Source organism: Saimiri boliviensis, chromosome 9 (assembly GCF_048565385.1).
Source record: "Saimiri boliviensis isolate mSaiBol1 chromosome 9, mSaiBol1.pri, whole genome shotgun sequence".
Taxonomy (NCBI): Eukaryota; Metazoa; Chordata; class Mammalia; order Primates; family Cebidae; genus Saimiri; species Saimiri boliviensis.
Window position 1 is genome coordinate 63,462,576 of NC_133457.1, and position 24,066 is coordinate 63,486,641.

At 40.2% G+C, this 24,066-nt stretch overlaps 1 protein-coding gene across 2 annotated transcripts in view; it reads left to right on the forward strand.

The window, feature by feature from the left end:
• OXSR1 (oxidative stress responsive kinase 1) overlaps positions 1 to 24,066 on the forward strand; it is a 98,512-nt gene that overhangs the window by 35,872 nt on the left and 38,574 nt on the right. For both annotated transcript variants that reach the window (XM_003930896.4, XM_074406044.1), the window contains 2 exons: positions 16,350 to 16,405; positions 22,528 to 22,637. In XM_003930896.4, coding sequence (XP_003930945.3) covers positions 16,350 to 16,405; positions 22,528 to 22,637 — 166 coding nt within the window. The remainder of the gene's footprint in view (positions 1 to 16,349; positions 16,406 to 22,527; positions 22,638 to 24,066) is intronic.

Here is a 24,066-nt window from a genome sequence, read left to right on the forward strand (position 1 = left end):
AGAACTAGCCCCTGGATTTGGAATGGAGACAATTTTTTTTTTTTTTTTGAGACGGAGTTTCGCTCTTGTTACCCAGGCTGGAGTGCAATGGCGCGATCTCGGCTCACCGCAACCTCCGCCTCCTGGGCTCAGGCAATTCTCCTGCCTCAGCCTCCTAAGTAGCTGGGATTACAGGCACGAGCCACCATGCCCAGCTAATTTTTTGTATTTTTAGTAGAGACGGGGTTTCACCATGTTGACCAGGATGGTCTCGATCTCTCGACCTCGTGATCCACCCGCCTCGGCCTCCCAAAGTGCTGGGATTACAGGCTTGAGCCACCGCGCCCGGCGACAATTTTATTTAAATCAATTTTGTTTCTGAGTTCAGATTCTGAGTGTGTAGTGTGACATGTTGTTATGCAATATATGGAACCATTCTCCACGTTTTATGTTTATATTGTTTTCAGCATTGTGGTGAACATTTTCCTCTGTGATTTTTATACTTTTAGAAAATCTAGCTTTCTATAAACCACATTTTAAAGAATCTTAAAAGATATTGCCGAACTGCCTTTCAGAAATGCAGTGATTTATGCAGCTATTAGCAGTTCCTAAGAATGATAGAGTCATTGGTCCCTTGCTAGCCTTGCCTATTAAGTTTTTGAATTTACACATTTTTTTTTTTTATTTTTTTTTTTGAGACGGAGTTTCGCTCTTGTTACCCAGGCTGGAGTGCAATGGCGCGATCTCGGCTCACCACAACCTCCACCTCCTGGGTTCAGGCAATTCTCCTGCCTCAGCCTCCTGAGTAGCTGGGATTACAGGCATGTGCCACCATGCCCAGCTAATTTTTTGTATTTTTTTTTTGAGATGGAGTTTCGCCCTTGTTACCCAGGCTGGAGTGCAATGGCGCGATCTCGGCTCACCGCAACCTCCGCCTCCTGGGTTCAAGCAATTCTCCTGCCTCAGCCTCCGGAGTAGCTGGGATTACAGGCACGCGCCGCCATGCCCAGCTAATTTTTTGCACTTTTAGTAGAGACGGGGTTTCACCATGTTGACCAGGATGGTCTCTATCTCTTGACCTCGTGATCCACCCGCCTCGGCCTCCCAAAGTGCTGGGATTACAGGCTTGAGCCACCGCGCCCGGCGTTTTTTGTATTTTTTTTAGTAGAGACAGGGTTTCACCATGTTGACCAGGATGGTCTCGATCTCTCGACCTCGTGATCCACCAGCCTCGGCCTCCCAAAGTGCTGGGATTACAGGCTTGAGCCACCGTGTCCGGCGAATTTACACATTTTGATAGATGAAGAATAGTATCAATTTTGACATCTTAGATTATTAGTGAAGTTGGACACAGATTTATGTGAAGCAGTTGGTATTTCCTCTTGGGACACATCTGCTTGTGATTTTTGCCTTTTTTTTTCTGTTTTGAAATGGGGTCATGCTGTCTTGCCCAGGCTTGCCTTGAGCTCCTGGGCTCAAGCATTCCTCCTACCTCAGTCTCACAAGTAGCAGTGATTACAGGCATGTGCTGCTGAGCCCAGCTCAACATTTGCCTATTTTTCTACTGGTATCTTGCTGCCTTTGTTATCCTTACTCTTTCAGCTTGGTATGATGGTTCACGCCTATAATCCCAGCACTTTGAGAGGCCAAAGCAGGACGATTGCTTGAGCCCAGGAGTTCAGTACCAGCCTGGGCAACATAGTGAGACCTCGTCTCTATAAAAATTTTTTAAAAAATTATCCAGATATGATGATGCACACTTGTGGTCTCAGCTACTAAGGAGGCTGAGGCGGGAGGATCAATTGAGCCCCAGCTGTTGAAGCTGCAGTGAGCTCTGATCATGCCCTTATACTCCAGCCTGGATAAGAGAGCAAGACTCTGTCTCACAAAAAAAAAAAAAAAAAAATCACTCTTTCTCAGATTTTGTCTTTTAGTTTTGCTAAAGATATGCTGTTTGGGACTTGGGCTCCAAACAGGCTACTTGTAGAACAATGGGGCAAGAGGGAGTCAGGTTATTAGAGCATGTTTAAAATCTTGAAAACCAGGTGAGGCTGATGGAAAATCAAGACAGCTCAATGGGTTGGTGATCAGTGAAGCAGAGTAGTCACAGTAGAGTAGTCGAATAGTTATCTTGAAAAATAGGAGAGTGGGGTGTCTGAATTCCTAATTTCATAATTGGGTTAGTTTTTTTTTTTTTTTTTTTTTGAGACGGAGTTTCGCTCTTGTTACCCAGGCTGGAGTGCAATGGCGCGATCTCGGCTCACCGCAACCTCCGCCTCCTGGGTTCAGGCAATTCTCCTGCCTCAGCCTCCTGAGTAGCTGGGATTATAGGCACACGCCACCATGCCCAGCTAATTTTTTATATTTTTAGTAGAGACGGGGTTTCACCATGTTGACCAGGTTGGTCTCGATCTCTCAACCTCGTGATCCACCCGCCTCGGCCTCCCAAAGTGCTGGGATTACAGGCTTGAGCCACCGCGCCCGGCCAATTGGGTTAGTTTTGATAACAAGATAGAAAACTGAGGAAGTAGATGACCCAGGTGGAGTGGAGGAGGAGGTCTTAGAGACGGCATCAGTGAACTCAGAGGCAGGGTACTGCATGATTGTCTCTGTGATTGTTGAAGTTTCTTGGGATAAGGCAAGATGACTTGGAAAGCAAGACTTAATGAACAACAGAGAGAGAAAGTATAATATTAAAACTGGATGGCATGAATCTGAAGGTAACTCACTTTTTTTTTTTTTTCTTTTTTAAGAGACAGATTCTCTCTCTGTCACCCAGGCTGGAGTACAGTGGCATGATTGTAGCTTACTTCCAGCTCAAACTCCTGGGCTCAAGCAATCCTCCTGCCCCAGCCTCTCCAGTAGCTGGGACTCTAGGCATGTGCCACCACGCCTGGCTAATTGTTAAAATTTTTCTGTAGAGATGAGGACTTCTTATGTTGCCTGGACAAGTCTTGGACTTTTCCAGACTCATAGTGGTACCACCGTGGTGGTCTTGGATAAGATCCTGGAGAATTCTCTGGATTACCAGGCAGAGACTTCTTTTTCTTTCCTTACTTTCTCCCAAGCAAATGGAGACTCTGTTTCTGGGTGGAGCTGTCTGGAGCTAGGGGAGGGGTGACACAAGCACCCCCGTGCCACCACCACTGGGACTGTCCTGGATCAGACTTGAAGACATCACAGCACTGGGTTTCCCACAGGGCACATGGTAACCACTACCCGGCTATTGCCTATGTTGTTCAAGGCCCGAGGGCTCTATAGTCAGCAGGTGGCAAAGCCATCCGGGCTGTGTTCCTCCTTTCATGGCAGTGAGTTTACCCCTGCCCTGGCTGGGTGCAGAGATGCCATCAGGGAGCCAGAGCCTGGAGTTGGAAACCTTAAGAATCTACCTGATAACCCTATTCTACTACAGCTAAGCTGGCATCAAAATCACAAGACAGAGCCCTTCCCACTCTTCTCTCCCCTTTCCCCGAGCAGAGGAGTCTCTCCCCATGGCCACCACTGCCCCAAGCTCATGACAGGTACTGTCTGGCTACCCCCAGTGTTGACTTGGGGTCCAGGGCCTCTTCAGTCAGCTTGTAGTGAATGCTGCCAGTCCTAGGACTCTCCCTTCAGGGCAGCTGGCTCCCGTTTGGCCCAGGGCAGGTCCAGAGATGCCATCTAAGAGCCAAGGCCTGGGTGGGGATTCCAAGAACCTGCTTGGTGGTCTACCCAACCAGGGTTCAGCTGGTAACTAAGCTGCAAGACCAATTCCCCTGTACTCTTCCCTCTTTTCTCAAACAGGAGTCCCTCCCTGTAGCCACCATAGCTTGGAATGTGCTGGGTCACACCTGAAGCCAGCACGTGTCTGAGTCTCACTTGAGGACCACGGCAAGTACTGCTTGGTTGCCACTGCTAATTATTCAGGAACCAATGGCTCCTTAGTTAGCAGAGGATGAATCCCACCAGAACCATGCTCTTTTCTTTAAGCCAGTGAGCTCCCTTCTGGCCTGGGGTGTGTCTAGAAATGTCATCTAGGAGCTAGACTTCGCCAGTGCCCTGTCCCGCTGTGGCTGAGCTGATATTCAAGTTGCAAAACAAAGTCCTCTACTCTTCCCTCTACTGTCTTCAAGCAGAAGAAAGGAGTCTCTCCCAGAGCTGCAAGCTGTGCTGTCTGGGTTGGGGGAAGGGGTGACACAAGCAGTCCCTTGGCTGCCCCATTGGTGTCTCACTGGGTTGTGTGCTCTGCAAATCCGTTGGCTTCAAGTCCAGTACAGCACCAGAACTTGCCCAGGAATTGTATTCCTTGTAGCCTAGACTGCCTTACAGATTTATTTAGGACACCAGAGCACTTTAGCCTGCAGAGGGGCAGTTTGACAGAACTTAGGTTCTGACTGCTGAGGTGGGCAGTTCCTCTGGCTAGGGCAATCTAAGTGCCTTCTCCATGAGTCCTGGCTAAGTTCTGCCTGGCATTGCTTTCTGCTGTGACAGAGCAGCACTGAGTTCCAATGCAAGTACAGAGTCTCTCTCAGTGCCCTGCAGCTACTACCAGGAGATGGGGAAGGGGTGGCATTGATAATTCAGGACTGTCTTTCCTACCACCGTTAGTGTCTCTAACAGTGATGTGAAGTTGAAACCAAGGACTGTGATTACTCACCTGATTTTTGGTTCTTATAAAGGTGCTTTTTCATGTAGGTAGTTGTTCAATTTGGTGTTCCTGTGAGGAAGATGATTGGGGGAGGCTTCTATTTGTCTGTCTTCCATTGGATCTTTCTGTGGGGTTAGAAATGAACATTTTCTAAGTTTAGTTTCTGTTTTCCAGTTTGCCTGGGTTTCATTTTTGGATAGGCCCTTTTGTCTCCTGTGCTTATGTGCACATCCTCAGGGTTGGCCAGGAGTGTGTGAATAGCAGGAGCCTCTTCCCTTGTCTCCACTGTGTACCTTGGCCAAGAATATCTTTGTCTCTATCTAGACTGCTACGACAGGCTAGTAGAGCCACTGTTGACCCTCTCCTGCTGGTCAGCCTTCAGAATGTCACTTCAGTTGACGGTGTCACAGAGAGTAGGTATTGCCCATCATGTCCAGTCAGAGGAGCCTCTTTCAACTGTGGCCGAGAAGCTGCCAGTCATCGTGGTCTGTCTACCTTAGAACCTCATGCTGACCCAGCTGGGGCCAGGAAGTGATGGGGCTAGTCCCAGAGCAGAGCACCACAGAGTTTCAGTGTTCTTACCTGAAGTGCAGCTGTTTTTCAAGCATAAAATGTTTTTCAAGTTGATTTCTAGACCACCGAAATGGTTGTTTTGTCATATTTGTCCAGCTTTAAGGTTGCTTTTTAAGGGGGAAGATTTATCTATCTCTTTGTTCCTCTGGAGCTGGAAGACGACCCCATTCTTCATGTGCATTTGGTTGCCTTGAGATTATCCTAAGAAATAAATACCTTTATGGCCAGGTGTGGTGGCTCAAGCCTGTAATCCCAGCACTTTGGGAGGCCGAGGCGGGTGGATCACGAGGTCAAGAGATTGAGACCATCCTGGTCAAGATGGTGAAACCCCGTCTCTACTAAAATACAAAAAAAAAATTAGCTGGGCCTGGTGGCGTGTACCTGTAATCCCAGCTACTCAGGAGGCTGAGGCAGGAGGCGGAGGTTGCAGTGAGCCGAGTTCGCACCATTGCACTCCAGCCTGGGTAACAAGAGCGAAACTCCATCTCAAAAAAAAAAAGAAAGAAATACCTTTTTGTTTTATCTAAAGAAATTCCTAAAGAAAAAAGTTATTATTTTGTATTCTTAAAATTAATTTTGAAATAAACTTTATATATTATGACATGCATGGGCATTGCTATTATTAGCAATATATTATAATCTTACTTTGCTGGTGAAAAAGGGCTTCTTAGGGGATTTGCTCAAGGTTGTACAATGTGTCTAATAGAGTTTTTCAGTGGCTTATAAGCTAACTTTGAGGGCAATTCTGAATAGGAACTCCCAGGACATTTGTAACAGTGACATTACATCAAGGTAATGCTGTTGAAATGGCAGCATTTTAGGTCAATTTTAGAAAGGAAATTAGTCACTTAGTTACGTGAGAGTTGATACATTATGGAAAGCAGATGTTACAGTCATATAAAGTAAAGCAGAAACCAAATTTCTCTGTACCTGCCAGAACTTGGTATGTATCCACTCATTGCACTCTTCTTTTTTTTTTTTTTCCAGATGACCCTAAAGTATACTTCAGTGTATATTTTGGGTTAATTTTGCTGTTTGCTATAGAAATTGTAGATATGTAAACATTTAGGAAAAAGAAGATACTTTCATCAGTGTTCTGAAGTAAAAGCTTTGCCTTGAAAAAATAGATATATGGATATGCTAAATAAAAGAGGACAACACAATACATTTAAAATTAATCTCAGTGGCCGACTAAAATTCTACTGACTTAGTGACCAAAAAAATGTAACTGATATTAAGTCAATAGATACTCAGCTTCATTGATTAGTACAGTCTTAGCAGGCTTTAGAAGCAGACTGCGTAGATTCAGATCCCAGCTCTGTCACTAACTGGGTGACCTCTAGCAAGTTATTTAACCTCTCTTTTGCCTTATTTTCTCATCTGTAACATAGGGATTATAATACCTATCTCATAAAGTAGTTGTGGAGATTAAATAAGGTAATTTATACAATGCACTTAGAATAGTATTTAGCATAAAAGAATCAGTGAACACTCATTGTCACTATTTTTTACACTAGAGGTTGGCAAACCTTTTCTGTAAAGGGCCAGATAGCAAATATTTTAGACTTTGTGGGTGAGATGTTCTCTGTCACCACTACTTTGTTCTAGTAGTATGAAAGCAGCTATAGGCAATCTGTAGCTGAATAGGCATGGTTGCATCTTGTACAGAAACAGGAAATGGACTGGATTCAGCTTGTGGGATATAGTACCTCTGATTTACAGGGCCATAGAGGATTACTTTGTTTTTCTTCACGTAATAGTCTGGGCATAAATGACATCAGTCCAGTATGATAACACTGTGGAGTCTGGGACTCCAGCTCTGATATTCTTTTTTTTTTTTTTTTTTTTTTTTTTTTTGAGACGGAGTTTCGCTCTTGTTACCCAGGCTGGAGTGCAATGGCGCGATCTCAGCTCACCGCAACCTCCGCCTCCTGGGCTCAGGCAATTCTCCTGCCTCAGCCTCCTAAGTAGCTGGGATTACAGGCACGCACCACCATGCCCAGCTAACTTTTTGTATTTTTAGTAGAGACGGGGTTTCACCTTGTTGACCAGGATGGTCTCGATCTCTCGACCTCGTGATCCACCCGCCTCGGCCTCCCAAAGTGCTGGGATTACAGACTTGAGCCACCGTGCCCAGCTCAGCTCTGATATTCTTGCTCTCCCAGCTCTGAGTTTTTGCTGCATGGTCCAAGCTTATTTCCACCTCATCCACATTTCAGCAGAAGGGAGGAAAGAAAGGGGAAATAGACGTTTTGCCATTTCCTATAAGCAGTGGTTATCAGGACATTTAGCAATTCCTGGAGACATTTTTGGTTGTCACAACAGGGGCTGGAGTTGGGTAGTGGAATGTGCTACTGACATGTAATGGGTGGAGGCCAGGGATGCTGCTAAATTTATCCTATCATGTCCAGGAAGCCCCTTAGAGCATAATTACCCAGCTCAAATATCTGCAGTGCTGGGACTGAGAACACCTATGTTAAGCGAACAACTAGGAGGTGGTAGAAACCACTTTTGTTTGCATTATAGTGGCTAGAAATTTAGTCACATGGATGGTCATATCTAGCCTGCATGGAAAGCTGTGAAATGTTGCCTTTCTTCGGGATGGTCATGTACCCAGTAAAAATTAATTCCTTTTTCCCTTCCTCCCCTCCTCTCCCCTCCCCTTCTTTCTTCTAGAAGGGGAGACATATTGAGGGCCAATTAGTAGTCTGTGGCACTTTTTTCTCACAAGATCACTTAATGAACATGGAATCAGAACTGAGGTAGTTAATTATGTTAATTTCTAATATCAAGGTATACATACAATTATCATCATCCAGAGATTGGAATTTTCTGTTTTCCAAGACATTTTTTCTACCTAACAGTGCTGGAAAAATATTCCCAAATGTTTTCTCTTTGGCCATACCCTATTTTTAGTGATCTCTTAATATGTTAACCAGGTAAAAAAAGAATTGGTTAGGTACAATTTTAGATGGAAATTCGTATTGTTTTAAGATTACAGATACTTCTCAACTTAGGATGGGTTTATTGGGACTTAACTCCATTGCAAATAGAAAATATCATAAAGTCAAAACTGAACCATCATAAATTAGGGACCTTTGGAACCCAAGGTTCCAAGGTGTTTCCAAGATTCCTAGTGTATCCATTATTTTTTAGAGTTAGTGTTCTCATTCATCCTCATAAAAAGAGGTTTCTTTTCCTTTGTAAGACTGAAGCAGGTTAGAAAATTTAGATAACTAGAAAGAATTACTACTCATTTTTTCCCAGAGTGGAATGCTTCTGTAGATAACTGATTTTTTACCTGTCATATATGGATTTTTTAAAAATGCTGTTATTCTATGAGTAATTCAGTCAAGGGAGGGGTGTGTGTGTGTGTGTGTGTATGTATGTATTTGTGTATGTGTATATGAATGTTTGGTGGGGTATGATAGGACCTTGCTTTTTTCTCCATATTCTGAATACTCATTGAAACCTCAGCTTTACAATTTGTAGTTGTCTGATTTTTTTTTTTTTTAAATCAGTTACTTTTCTGGACTTTGCTTTCCTATTTGCTCAAGGATTAGAGTTAAATAATTAATTTTTAAGATTACATCTTTTTGTGTCCTTCATTCTTTTTCTTCCATATTTGGTTTTTGATTAATTGATTGACAGGGGCTCACTCTGTCACTCAGGCTGGAGTGCAGCAGCATGAACACAACTCACTGCAGCTTTGACCTCTTGGGCTCAAGTAATTCTCTTGCCTCAGACTCCCAAATAGCTGGGCCCACAGATGCTCATTACTATGCCTATTTTTTTATTTTTGTTTTTATAGAGACAGGGTCCTACGCTTTGGCATTGGGACTTCTTATAAGTTCCCCAGGTAATTCTAATGTTACCCAGGCTGATCTCAAAGTCCTGGGCTCAAGCAGTCCTGTCTTGGCCTTCCAAAGTGCTGGGATTTTTTTACAGGCATGTGCTGCCATGTCTGGCCTCTTCTTTGGTTTCAGTTGAGCATTTCATATGATTCCATTTCCTCTCCTCTCGTAGGATATCAATTATACTTTTTTAAAAACCTTTTTTAGTAGTTGGCCTATACAGCCTATTTTTACAGGAAGTCCAAGTCCACTTTCAGACAACACTCTGTTGCTTCATGGGTAGCACAAGTGCTTTATAGCAGAATATTTCTAATTCCTCCCTTATAATATTACTGTCATTCATTTCACTTACCCACAAGTTGTAATCATTAAATACATTGTTGCTGTTATTATTTTGAAGAAATTGTTGACTGTTAGATCAATTAAAAATAAGAGAAATAAAATATTTTATTTTCATGTATTTTTTCTCTCATACTCCTCCTTTTTTTCATGTGGATCCGAGTGTTGTCTTCTCTCTCAAGAAATTGTTTTCACATTTCTTGCAAGGCAGGCCTGCTCACTGCAAAGTCCCTCAGTTTTTATTTGCCTGAGAGAAGTATCTCTCTTCACTTTTGAAGGATAATTTTGCTGGATACAGAATTCTAGGTTGTTTATTTTTTGCTCTTGACACTTGTTCACGCTACTCTCTTCTGGTGGCCTGGCGCCTGAGATGTGGGGTGTTAATTTGTACCTTTGTTCCTGGTAAGCTGTTCTTTTTCCTCTGTCTTCGATCAAGATCAAGATTTTTGTCTCCCCTGCCCAGCTCAGTCTTTTTAGTGAGCCTGAGCTCCTGGGCTGTCACCTGTACAGGTGCTCTCAGCCCTCTCCCCTTAGGTGAGGCAGGAAGGCTTGGTGGGACTGAGACTGGGTATTTCTCTTCTTGTAGATGGGTTAGGTTTTGGTACAACCAAGATGGTTGGGCTCTGATAAAATAGTTTCCCTTCATGGTAGGTTTTTGTTAGGGAGGATGGAATGTTCAGGGTGTATTTCATATTGATTACTTTTTTCAGCCTCCTGTGAGAAACTAGAGGAATTTTCTCTTGTCTATACCCTGAGAACCTCATGGGGCTGTGGAAGGTAAAACTCATCCAAGAGTATGAGTCTCCATTAGACTGGGTCCCCTGAGGTTTTTAACTCTCAAGCTGATCCACACTGAGCCTAGTACTGACTCCAGTAGTAGTCTTCTGCTGCTGGGCCTCTGTTCAATTAAACTGTAATTCTGTCTTCCTGTCTTTACATTTTTGGAGGCAGCGGTTTGCTCTGTGACCTCAGTCTTTGATGGATCTAAGAAGAGGTGTTGATTTTCAGTTCAACTTTTTTTCCTGTTGTGAAGACAGAAGTGACAAGCTCCTGACATATTGAACTGAATAAGATTATATCCTAAAATTCCTTTACCTTCTGATGTCCAAAGCTTTTCCTGTATAGATGATCTCCTGATGTCCTGTTTATTAGCAAGATAGTGGCCCTGACTTGCACTATTATTACACCTCTGCCAGCAGAGGTAGTTGATGGATGCAACAAAATTCAAAGCCCTTCTTGCCAAGTAAACTTTCATGGGATTATTTGGGCAGATTCACAACGTTTAGTTCCTTTGACAATTGAGGAAAAACTGCTATCTCTTTGACCCTCCCCTCCCCTCACCGCACCACCAAAAAGAAGGCCTATCACTCTGTTTGGATTCGTTGGGCATTAGACAGTGTGTACCTCACTTGGGCATTCTGTCTGGTCCTTCGTATCAGCCACCCTGCAAATCAGTATCCTTTAAGCACGGCTCCAAGTGTCAGGTTGCATTGGAACCTGTCCAGCTATCTGTGGCATGGTCTCAGGAACACGTACAACCTTAATGACTCCTTTGAACACTGTGATAGATGTTATAGGTGCTTACAGGTTGAGGATTGTATTTTCCTGGTGAATTATTCCTTTTGTTCCTATAAATTGACCTTTTTATGCCTATAAAATGACCTTTTTAGTCTTAGAAATGTTTTTGTTTTAAAGATAATTAGATCTTATTTATTGTAAAGATAATTAGGTCTTAAATGTTTTATAAAGATAATTAGATCTTATTTTAATATAACTATACTGTCTTACCTTTGGTAAGCAGATCTTCATTGTGGCCTAGTCTTTCAAGGGTCTTGGTTTTTTTAGGGGGTTTCAGTTCTAGCTCCTAACCTTCTATCGGTCCAGTGCCACATTTTCTATTATGTTTGGATTTGAAAACCTGAGCCCCGTAGCCATTCAGCCAGTTTCCCTGTTCTGTCTCCCAGGGCTTACCTGCTGCTCTGCCTCTTACGTATCTGTTTCGTTTCTGAACCTTGAGGATTTTTTCTTTACTTTGCATCTAGCTGTGTGATGTTAATTTATCCAGCATCTCTTTGTGTTTAGCAGGGGAAGGGTTTTGGCTCAAGGGCCTGGGTAGTAGTGATGAAAGTTTGTTTTCCAATGCACAGTTTGCCATTTTGCTGGAATGGGAATTCTCTGACACTTTAAATTGTAGACTTTCAACCTTGGCTACATATTGGAATATGGGAAGCTTTAAAAAGTATAGATACCTGGGTCCACTGCCAGAAATTTATTTAATTGATTTGGAGTGAGGCCTTGGCATTGGGATTTTTTTTTTTTTGAGACGGAGTTTTGCTCTTGTTGCCCAGGCTGGAATGCAATGGCATGATCTTGGCTCACCACAACCTCTGCCTCCCAGGTTGAAACAATTCTCCTGCCTCAGCCTCTCAAGTAGCTGGGATTACAGGCATGTGCCACCACACCTGGCTAATTTTGTGTTTTTAGTAGAGATGGGGGTTTCTCCATGTTGGTCAGGCTAGTCTCCAACTCCTGATGTTAGCCGATCACCTGCCTCAGCCTCCCAAAGTGCTGGGATTACAGGTGTGAGCCACTGTACCTGTCCAGCATTGGGACTTAGACTTTAGCAGTAACCAGCTCTGTAATATGCTGAGACTTAGGCTTAGGAGAAAGTTGTTTTACTGGGAAGCAGAGGAAAATATTTTTAGTATGTCTTGCTACTTCTCATATTTTCAAAGTCCACTTGTGATTTCAGGTGGATTTGTATGTGAGCCTAGTAGATCAGGTAAAGTAATTTTCCTCTCTGTCTACTGTGTTTTCTCTGTGACTTCTAGGCTTTAGAGGCTTTTGAGTAGGATGAATGGATCTCTAAATTAGACTTTTTTCTGTGTATCTACCCAAATATTTTTCCTATTGAAGAGGCTGGCTGTGACAGGAATGTTGGACATTTTGTTAGTTTAAGATGCTTAAATACAGTGTATTTACAGAGCTTTGGTTTTGATTCACTGCTTTTCTTGACCCTTTTTCAAGTTTTTTATAAATGGTGCCTATTGATGAGTAATAAAAAAGTTATGGGCATAAACTTGTGTTCTGTATTAATGAAAAGTCAAGAATGTCTATGATATTTGTTTTAATTTTAGGAGGAATGTGTAACTTTGGGGCAACAGTGACATGTGAGAAATGGCATTAAGCTGTAAAAAACAAAAACTCACTCTTGTTACTTAAGAGAGGTTGGAGGATTGAGCTTTTGGAGCTGCTGGCTTGCTTGATGTTCCTTGTGGCAGAGTAAAAAAGTTCTTTAACTGGGAACTATATTGATTTCCAGATATTTAATTATGAATCTTTTCCTTAAAAGTTAGTTGTCCTGTTTGCGGGCAGACTGTGGTGTTTTTATTGTCCAGTGAATCATGCTATTCTGCTTTTGCTACTGGAAACTATGCTACAGATTGCACTTTTGGTTTCAAAAGGGAAACATGTATTGATTATCTGGGGAATTGATCAGGAAAAGCAGTCACTTGAAGTGCAGGCTCTGCTGCAAATGGATTATTGTCTCTTCACTTATGAAAGACTAAAACTTAATAAAACATGATTTCAGTAGGTGATATATATATATGGCTTTAAAAATTCAAATAGCACCAAATGGCATATGGTACAAAATAAGTCTTCTCAGTATCACTAGTGCTGAATTATATTGATACTATGTGCTTTTCTTATGATGTGATGAAAATGACACCTTTTATGGTTTTCCTTACAAAATACCCTGACACCAGTCTAACCATGAGAAAAACATTGTACACATTCCAGTAGAGGGGCATTCTACAAAATAATTGACTATTACACCTCAAAACTGTCAAGATTCTCTAAAAACAAAGAAAGTGTGAAAAGTTTCACAACCAAAAGGAACCTAAGGAGACATGGCAGCTGAATATAATATGTATCCTGGGCAGGATCCTGGGACCAAAAAAGGACATTAGGTAAAAACTAAAGAAATCTGAATAAACTGTGGACTTTAATCATGATATATTAATACTGGTTCATTTATTGTAGCAAAAGTACTGTACTAATTAATATAAGATGTTAATAATAGGGGAAACTAAGTGTGAGGTGTGTGGGAACCCTAGGCACTCGTTTCTCAACTTTTATTAAATCTAAAACTGTTCTAAAACATAAAGTCTTCTTCCGTTTATGAATCCACAGTACCCTGATCCAAAGGGAATTACTTGTTGCCATTTTCTTGTGACTCCTTTGAGAGATTTTTTTTTTTTTAAAGACGGGGTTTCACCATGTTGGTCAGGCTGGTCTGGAACTCCCGACCTCAGGTGATCCGCCCGCCGTGGCCTCCAAAGTGCTTGGATTACAGGTGAGCCACCACACCCGGCCTGAGAGACATTTTTTGCCATATAAACATGATGTATGTCTCTGTGTCTTGTTTTCCTTTTAAAGAAAATACAAATGGCCACATACCATATTTAGCATTCATTTTTCACTTAATAAACTATTTGGAGATAGTTCCATATCAACATGTATGTTCATTTGTATTCATAGTATTTTATGGTTTAGATATACCACAGCTTAACTGGTCTCCTTTTGATGGATAATTAGATTCTTCTCATTCTTTGACTGTAATGTATTAGTTTATAACTCTGACATTTGGAATAGAGTTAGGAGGTGGGGAGTGGGGATTGGGGTAGAGGAAGGGAACAGTGTAGTATTTTTTTTAAGTGTTTGGTTGACATTCTTTCTTTCTTTTTTATATTCTTTTTTTTTTTTCTTCCGGAAGAGGATTTGAGGCAGGTCGTCTCCCCAGTGGTTATGTAATAGTTGTTAAAAATTTAAATAGTTATTTAAATCTATTTGAAGACTATCTCCTCCTATTTGAAGAATGCCTCCTATGTACTGATCATAATGCTAAGTAACTACAGGTGACTATAGTAATGTATTAAGTTACAGGCCCAGATCTAGCTCATGATGAAGTAAAAGAGACAAACCTAGAAATATGATCGTGTAATACACTATGCTAACATTATAGTACAGCCTTCTGTAAAAACACAGATTAGGGAGTGGCTAAACTATTTTTTCTTCCCCCCTTGGCTTTTAGATGAGCTCAGAAAAGGGAGTTGGAAGTTAGTGGTTGACTCAGTTGGATGATCTTTGTCACAAAGGAAAGAGAATGCCCTCTATTCTCTCCTGTTTGTAGCTACTAGAATCTGAAACTAGGTTCATGGAGTAAAGCAAGCTGGCCTGCACTCTACTAAGTCAGTCTCCAGGAGAACAACCTATAAATTGCTTGGGCTTATAAGCGGTACAAAATATTCAGTAACATGATTTCCTTATGCTTCAGTATATATTCAGGAAGGCATTGTATACTGTGGTATGATGCTGCTGCACACAGTTATGGAAGCCTTGTTCATTGTTTGCCAGGGAATGATTATATCTAAACATGGAGGATAAAGGGGAGTGCTGTGCTTTTCATTGGCTCCTTTTCGTGACAAATAAGACGTTCTTCCATGAGCTAGACTTGCTTTTCTTTCTTGTGTAACTTCAAGGGCTGCCTTTCTTTTGCTTATTTGATTATAATTACTTTTAATTACAAAATGACTATATTTCCACAGGGCATTCAAACACTGTTCCCCTAGACTTCAATTCCATTAATCTCCACAAAAATCCCATTTGGCAAGGGAAAGGGGTGTGTTTGTGCAACATTAATGGTGTCATGTAAAATGAATTGGTCTCTTTTTTTTTTTTCTTTTGAGACGGAGTTTCATTCTTGTTACCCAGGCTGGAGTGCAATGGCACGATCTCGGCTCACCGCAACCTCCGCCTCCTGGGTTCAGGCAATTCTCCTGCCTCAGCCTCCTGAGTAGCTGGGATTACAGGCACACACCACCATGCCCAGCTAATTTTTGAATTTTTAGTAGAGACGGGGTTTCACCATGTTGACCAGGATGGTCTCGATCTCTTGACCTCGTGATCCACCCGCCTCGGCCTCCCAAAGTGCTGGGATTACAGGCTTGCGCCACTGCGCCCGGCCACATTGGTCTCTTATTTGATCTGTTCATTTAATCATGTATGTTAGCATTTCATGTCACAGTATGTTGATTAACATTATTCATTTCATGGATGTAATAGAATTAATTTAACCTTTCTACTCTTGTTGGCTGTTACTAGTTTTTGGTTTTTTTTATTACAAACAATGCTGCAGCAGAACCCCCTTGTACGTTCCTTGTAAATTCTGAGAATTTCTCTAGGTTATCAAGAAATGGTTTTGCCTGTCTTAGGATTTGGGGATTTTAAATTTTGCCAAGAATTTGTTTTTGCTAAAAAAAAAAAACCCCAAGTTGTAGCTTTGAATGGATAGTATAATATTATTTACATTGGGAGAAAAGCCCAGGTATGTCATAGGTATATATTCTATTAACCAGACTGATAATAGTTGAAAACTTTGGAGAGAGTACTTACTAGACTTGAGAATGATGGTCAGAGGGATTTTGGCTTTTTTAGTTGTGTTCAAGTTTTTAAAACAAGAATATTTTCCTGTATTACTTGTTATAAATAGTTAAAAATATAGAGATGCCTGAATGATTTTCATCTTTTTGTTAACAGGCATAGAATATTCCCTGTTTTCAGTTGCATGCTGATAATTTTAAAACTTTGATAACTCATTGGGGTGTGGGAAAAGATATATGTCAAAATGTAGAATTAGGTGAGGATCACATTCTTTTGCCACTTTTATCCCAATCAAGAATATTTAATCACTTGTGTTTTCTAGATATTATAGTAAGAACCTTTCTAGCTTTCTTTTTAATGTTTGTATTCCTGTACCAGTGGCTAAAATTTTACTATTGCTCTTAATATTCTTTAATATAAAATAGAACATTTAAATATTGTTAGTATTACATGAATATAGTAATCACTTGCTTAAATTATGTTACTCCAAAGAATAGGTGTTTTTTGATATGTAACTTTTTTTTTTTTTTAAGAGATGTGAAAGCTGGAAACATTCTTCTTGGAGAAGATGGCTCAGTACAGATTGCAGGTAATGATTAGTATTTTTAAAATTTGATTTAGTGGTCAGTAGAACCACATTACTTACCTTTTATGTTTTCTTAATCAGTATTCTTTCCTGTTCCCTGGACCATCTCTATTCAAACGTCCTCTCTGGGCACATCATAGGATGCCACCAACTCTAAAGATATCTTCTCATACTCATCCTTCATTTCTGCTCTTAGACATTTTTTTTCTGACCATTATTTGTTTCCTTCCAGCTAATCACTTCTCACTTCCATGAGGGTCTTCTGCTACGTGTTCTCATAGCATTCTGTACTTTCCTTTAAAGGAAAAATACCCGAGGATCTTCATTGCGTTTAAAGAATAAATATGTTAAATAGAGGTTATACAGAGCTGTTTCTGTCCTGGGGGAAATTGAGTGTCAGTTAGGAAAAAGCACTTGAGGTGCTTTTGGTGGAGGTGTGCTCTTGGCAGTTTCAGAGCTGAAGAGATAAGAGTTTTAGTCCAGGGCCTGCCAGAAATGGCTATCCTGATGAAACACCCCCTCCTCCAGGCTGAGACTCCAGAACGACCGTACCCAGGGATTGTCTAGCAAGCAGATCATCTGAGAAAAACCTCAGCTTGGTCCCAGACTGCTAGAACAGTCAGGTGTTTGGCAGGAGGAAGATAATCACCCAAACCTTAAATTATTTCTTCATCTTTAAGAAGATAATTTAGGCGAACATCTTCATATCTGTGAGGTAAGGAAATATTTTAACCAAGTCACATAAAGTTCTAATATAAAGGGAAAGATTGATAAATTTGACACCTTTAAAATTAACAGCTTCTACTCATCAAAAGAGGAACAAATGGTTTTTTACTATTAACAGAGTAAAAGGCAAACCACAGAGTAGAGAAGATATTTGCAGCATGAGTAATTGTTAAAGGGCTCAAATGTAGAGTGTATAAAGAACTCATTGAGGGAAAAAAAAAAAAAGCTCTAAAAAGTGGGCAGAAGACTGGCATAGTCACTTCCCAAATGAAGACATCCAAATATAAATGTAGTAAAAGATACTCAACCTTACACTAGTAATTTGTTAAATGCAGAGTAAAACATTCGTGATAACATGTTAAATTGGTTGGCCTGGCAAAAACATCTGACAGTACTAATTGTTGGTGTGGGTGTAAAGCAAGGAATAAATCTCATTTCTGATGATGGGAATATAAATTGGTACAACCATTTTATTACAGTTGAAGATACACGTACTGTAAGTCTTTGACTCCTAGGTGTATAGCCTAGAGAAACTCGTCTGTATGTGTGCCACAGTATTCATAATCATAAGTTTGAAGTAATCCCAGTGCCTTTTATTAGTGAATGGATAAGTAAATTATGGTTAATTTATATACTGGAATACTTTTTTTTTTTTTTTGGACACAGAGTGTCACTCTGTTGCCCAGGCTGGAGTGCAGTGGTATGGGCAGTGTTGGCTCACTGCACCCTCTGCCTTCCAGGTTCAAGAGATTCTCGTGCCTCAGCCTCCTAAGTAGCTGGGATTACAGGCATGTGCCACCCCACTCGACTAATTTTCGTATTTGTGGTAGAGACAAGGTTTCTCTATGTTGGCCAGGCTGGTCCTGAACTCCTGGCTTCAAGTGATTCACCCACCTTGGCCTCCCAAAGTGCTAGTGTTACAGGTGTGAGCCACCATGCCCAGCCTATACTGGAATACTATATAATGATGAAAATGAATAGAACTATAGTGACATATGAAAGCATTAATAAATCATAAAAATATGTAGGAGATGGACTGGACATGGGTTTTCTTATCTAGTATGAATGGCACCGTAGCCAGCCACCTGCACAAACCAAGAATTTGGGAACAACTTTGCTCTCTGTCTCCCTTTTACTCATGTTCAGTCTGTCACCAGATCTTGCCAACACTGCCTCCTGACTCACTCTTTTATTTTTATTTTTTGTAGTGGTAAAATATACATAACATAAAATTGACTGTCTTAACCATTTTTAAGTGTATGGTTCTGATGGTTCTGTGGCATTAAATACATTCCTGTTGTCCAGCTGTCAGCACCATCTGCCTTCAGAACTAGTTCATCTTACTTGACTGAAACTGTACCAACTAAATAGTAATCCTCATTCCATCTCTCACCCCAGCTGTGGGTGACCACCATTCTCCTTTCTGTCTCCATGAATTTAACTACTTTAAGCAACTAAGTGAGCTCCTACAGTATTTGTCCTTTTGTGATTGACTTTATTTCATCTTGTATAATGTCTTTAAGGTTCATGTTGTAGTATATGTCAGAATTTCAGTACTTTCAAAAGCTGTATAATAATTCCATTGTATTTATATGCCGCATTTTGTTTATCCATTCATTCATCAATGGACATTTGAATTGCTTCCACCTTTGGCCATTGTGAATAATGCTGCTATGAACATGAGTGTGGAAATATTTGTCTGAGTTTCTTGCTTTCATTTCTTTTGGGTATATACCCATAAGTAGAATTGCTGGATCATATGGTTATTCCATGTTTAAGTTTTTGAGGAATTGATGTATTATTTTTCATAACAGCTGTGCCATTTTACATTCCCACCAAGAATGTACAGGAATCCCACCAAGAGCGCACAGGAATTGAATTTCTCCACACTTCACCAACACTTGTTAGTTTCTGGGGTTTTTTTTGTTTGTTTGTTTTGTTTTGTTTTGTTTTGTTTTTCAGGTGGTAGCCATTCTAAGGGATGTAAAGTGGTATCTACCTCTACCTCATTGTGATTGGATTTGTATTACTCTATTGATTAGTGATATTGAACATCTTTTCATGTACTTAAGGCCATTTGTATACCTTTTTTGGAGAAATGACTACTTAATTCCTTTGCCCATTTTTAAATTGGAGTGTTTGTGGTTGTTGTTGAATTGTAGGAGTTCTTTACATATTTTGGATGTCAATCCCTTATCAGATGTATGATTTGCAAAATATATTCTCCCAGTCTGTGGGTTGCCTTTCACTCTGTTGATAGTGACCTTTGATGCACAAAAGTTTTAAAATTTTGATTATCTACTTTTTTTATTGCCTGGAATTTGGTATTATATCTAAGAAATCATTGCTAACTCCAGTGTCATGAAGCTTTTCTCTTATGTTTTAAGGGTTTTATAGTTTAGGGGTTTCTAATTTTTTCACATCTTATTATAGATAGCACTTATTATAATATATTATAATTGCCTGATTCCACCTTCTGTATTTAGAAGTTGCACAAAAGACTGAGGGGACCTTGTCTTCCTTGATCATTACTTTTTTTCTTTTTTTTTTTTTGAGATGGAGTTTCGCTCTTGTTGCCCAGGCTGGTTGCAGTGGTGCAATCTCAGCTCACCGCCAAATTTCCCTTCTGGGGTTCTTCTGCCCCAGCCTCCTGAGTAGCTGGGATTACAGGCATGCACCACCATACCCAGCTAATTTTGTATTTTTAGTAGAGAAGGGGTTTCTCTCTGTTGGTCAGGCTAGTCTCGAACTCCCGACCTCAGGTGATCAGCCTGTGTCAGCCTCCCAAAGTGCTGGGATTATAGGCGTGAGCCACCATGCCCGGCCTGATCATTACTGTTGATCCTGTCACATAGTAGGTACCAAAGTCCATCTTGTACTTTAACTGAAATTGTATAACGAAGGAGCTAAGTGATTTTTTTTTTTCACATTTAAGTTACTGTTTCTCTTTAGTTGGCAATTTAAAACAAAAGGCAAATGGCATTTTTGCTCTTTGGTTTCCGTTCTTAATTTTATAGTTGGATTGATAATGTTTCCTTGGCATTGTAGCTGTGCAGGTTGTTTAACGAGAATATTTTGGTAAAGTGGATAGTCTCGCATTCCTTAGCTGAAGATCCAAAAATTCTGGATCATTATTAAGTTCTGTGTTTAAAATTCTGAATATTTGAAAGCTACTTGAAGGTTTTTAGTAGGTTTTTAAAAAGTAAAAACTCTTTATAATTGAACCTAAAAAATATGTTGTGTGTAAGTTGTTTGAGTCTTTATCATATTAAAGTATTTTAAGGTATGGCTTTCTTTCTTGTTAGTGATAAAAATACCTAGTACTTATTGAGTGTTTAGTATTAAAATATATAACAGGGACTATTCCAAGTATATTATTAATTCATTTAATCCTCAACAACAACCTTGTTGAGTAGGTACTGTTATTGCCTCCTTTTCATAGATAAAGAAATTGTAGCACAAAGATTGGAAATACCTCCCCAAGTTCAGCTGACTAGTGGCAGAGCTGAATGCACTGAATGTACTTTTTCCCCTTTCAAGTGCACTTTAAAATGTTTACTTTATTATTGTTGTTACAGGTGGAACAACATTTCAAAGTTCTTAGAAATTTGCCAGATTACGAGCATTGAAAACTGTTAGTATTATTATTTTAGAGAAAGGGTCTTGCTCTATCATCCAGGCCAGAGTGCAGTGGGGTGAATGTAGCTCACTGCAGCCTCCAACTCTTAGGCTCAAGCAGTCCTCCTACCTCAGCCTCCCAAGGAGCTAGGACTACAGGTGCCCGCCACCATGCCCAGCTAATTTTCTATTTTTTATAGGCATGAGGTCTCACCTCACTGTGTTTGTTGCCCAGGCTGGTCTCGAACTTTTGGCCTCAAGTGGTCCTCCTGCCTCAACTTCCCGAAGTACTGGGATTACAGGAATGAGCCACTGTGCCCAGCCAAGATTATTGTGTTTTTTAAAATTATTTTTCATAATTCTAAGTACATTCAGACAAAATTATTATTTTTTTAAACCTGTATAGACTTGTTATTTTTAAATTGTACTGTATAGACAAGCAATTTTTTTAATAAATTGCTTGAAAGTGGCAGAATTCATAGACTTCTGAATCTGGAATTTTAAAGTTTACCAGCTAAAATTATCCTTCACAATCAGTTTGTCCATAATTTATTGTATTTTCAAATTGAAAAAAAAGTATAAAATAGAAATTATGAAAACAAATAAATTTGAAAATACAATAAATTATGGACAAATATGGGCTCATTTTACATAATGCAGAGTGTTCTGGAACAGACACAAAAGTGGAGTCAGAAAAGGTGTACAAAAGTTGGATAAGGTATATAAGAGCCTCACTATATTAGTTAAAGTTCTTTTGGTTGTATTGGAAATTATCACAGGGTGACTTAACAAAGCAGGAATTATTGAAATAAACTAGGAAGTACACAGAATAGAAAAATCCACTTAACAGTTAAGCCTCAGAATGGGCAGGAACCCAGTTGTGCTGGTGACCTTCAGGATACTGTTAGCATGGCTCAGCTTCATTGACCCTTAGTTTCCTTGTCTGTCCATTCAAGCGTCACATTCTAGAAGATTTAAGATAGGCCTACCTTGGATTAAGGTGTCTAACTCTGGCTCAAATCAGGTATGCCCAGGGGTCAAGGTAAGGGAGTACACACACCCAAGGCTATTTACAGAAAAAGAGGGATCCTTATGAGACAAGCAGTCCTCCTTATCAGTGACTGGTACTTTGGCTTCAGTATTGTGGGATAAAATCTTTGTAGAGAAAATCCTGAGGCTTAGAGAAGTGAACTAAGTTTCCCATTGTCATATATCTACTAAGAGGTGAAGGAAGTTAGGATATATATTAAGAATTATGAACTTTAATTTATTTGGGGCCAAATTCTTGAGAGCTCTTTGAATACTAAGCTAAAAAGGTTGAATTTTATTCTGTAGGATTTTTTGAGCTGAAGGGGCCATGTCAAAGTGATAATTTAAAAATGAATGAATGAATGAATGAATGAATGAATGAATCTAATAGTGGTATGTAGAATGGATTAGAGCAAGGAGGAAAATCTGAGAACATGATAACATGTCAGGGTGGAGAGGAATGGAGTGAGGCACCTGCTAAACTATGTCTTTTTTGTTTTTTTGTTTTGTGAAGATAAACTACTTACTGAGCCTCCTGCCTTGGCCTCCCAAGAGTATTGGGATTATAGGCGTGAGCCACTGCTCCCAGTCTAAGCTATGTCTTAATTTAGCCAAGAAGTTCAGCAAAAAGATGAGAAACTATCATGCTTCTTATCTTATATATAGGATGGTGACTACATTTTATTGTTCTCCTATTCATTTATGAGAGTTGATGCACTTTCATACAACCTTACTGTTGTATTCTGTTTCAGACTTTGGGGTTAGTGCTTTTTTAGCAACTGGTGGTGATATTACCCGAAATAAAGTGAGAAAGACCTTTGTTGGCACCCCTTGTTGGATGGCACCTGAAGTTATGGAACAGGTACTGTGTCTATTTTTCTGTTTTAAATGGATTAGGGCTTTGTTATGAAACTGAGAAAACTTAAGTGTTTGCTTTTCTTTGGCATACCAGGTTAGCTTTGGGAAACATGTCCCTGTTTCTTGGTTAGCACTTTAGTCCACTCTTGAAAACAAACAACAAAAACACTCTAGGACTTTGCAAAGGATATATGAAACTCAGGAATAATATAATCAAGGTTTGTATTAATTTTATTAGTACAAATTAGACTAATATTTACATCGAGATTTATTGCCGTGTTTCTTGAAGGACTGGTTGTCTCTATGTTCCCATTTCCCATTTCCTCTTCAAGCAGTTGCAGTCTGGTGTCACTCATCCCATCATTTTAAGGAAACTCTGCTACTTCTCAAATCCAGAGCTCATTTCTTACTCCTTATCTTACTTGTCCTATTGGTGATATTTGAAACTGTTGACCATGCCAACTTTATTCACGTTCCTAGCCTTCTTAATGTTGTTTCTTCATTCTTGTCTTGTTTGTCAAGCCATTCCTCTGACTTTGCTGGTTCTCATTCTCCTGAATGGTGCTGCTTCCCATGACCTTATTCTTGAATTTTTCTCTTCTCTGACTGCAGATAGTCACTAGGTATTCCCATTTGCGCTTCTTATTAATGATTTCTAAATTATGTCCAGTTTTTTTTCCAAAACCCCCATATAGATATTTCTAGTTCTTAATAAATGCTTCACATAAATGCCTTATAGGTATATCAGACTCAGTATGCGACAAACTAAATTCATTTTTACTCTGTTTTAATCACCTCCATTCACCCTGTTGGTGAGGGAAGGATTTCCACTGTAAAGTTAAGGGAATGGCTGAACGCACAACACCTGACACTGGACAGATGAGATTGACAGCCATCTCTTAGTCACATACACTCACAACCTGGGGAGGAGAACACTGCCTGCCATGCTGGACCAGTGGGGTTGCACTCAGTAGCAGAATGAATGAGAAGGGGCTTTAGAGACGGGGTTTGTAGTACCAACAGAGTGTGATGGCCCTTGGTTTCCTTGAGAACATATGATTGACTGACAGGGAGCTGAAACCTGTTTCTCAGGGCCAAGCAGGAACTGTACATGGTCATTTGCTAAGGAGGATTGTTGGGCTAGGAGACATTATCTGCAAGAGCAGAGTGGGGAGGGGAACTTGTACCTAGGTCACTAAAGGCCCTTTAGTTTTACCAGGGGACAAGGCAGCACAGACTGTTGATCCTTACTTTTAGTCTTTCACACTACACACTCCCCAAACCTATTTCTCCTATATTGCTTAGGATAGAAAATTAAAATTTATAGCCATTTAATATGCTGGTGACAGTGTATAAGTAGAGAAATTTTGCAACATATTCACTCTAAAAAGTTTAAAAGTATTCACAATCTTTGTAACTTTTTCATTGTGGAA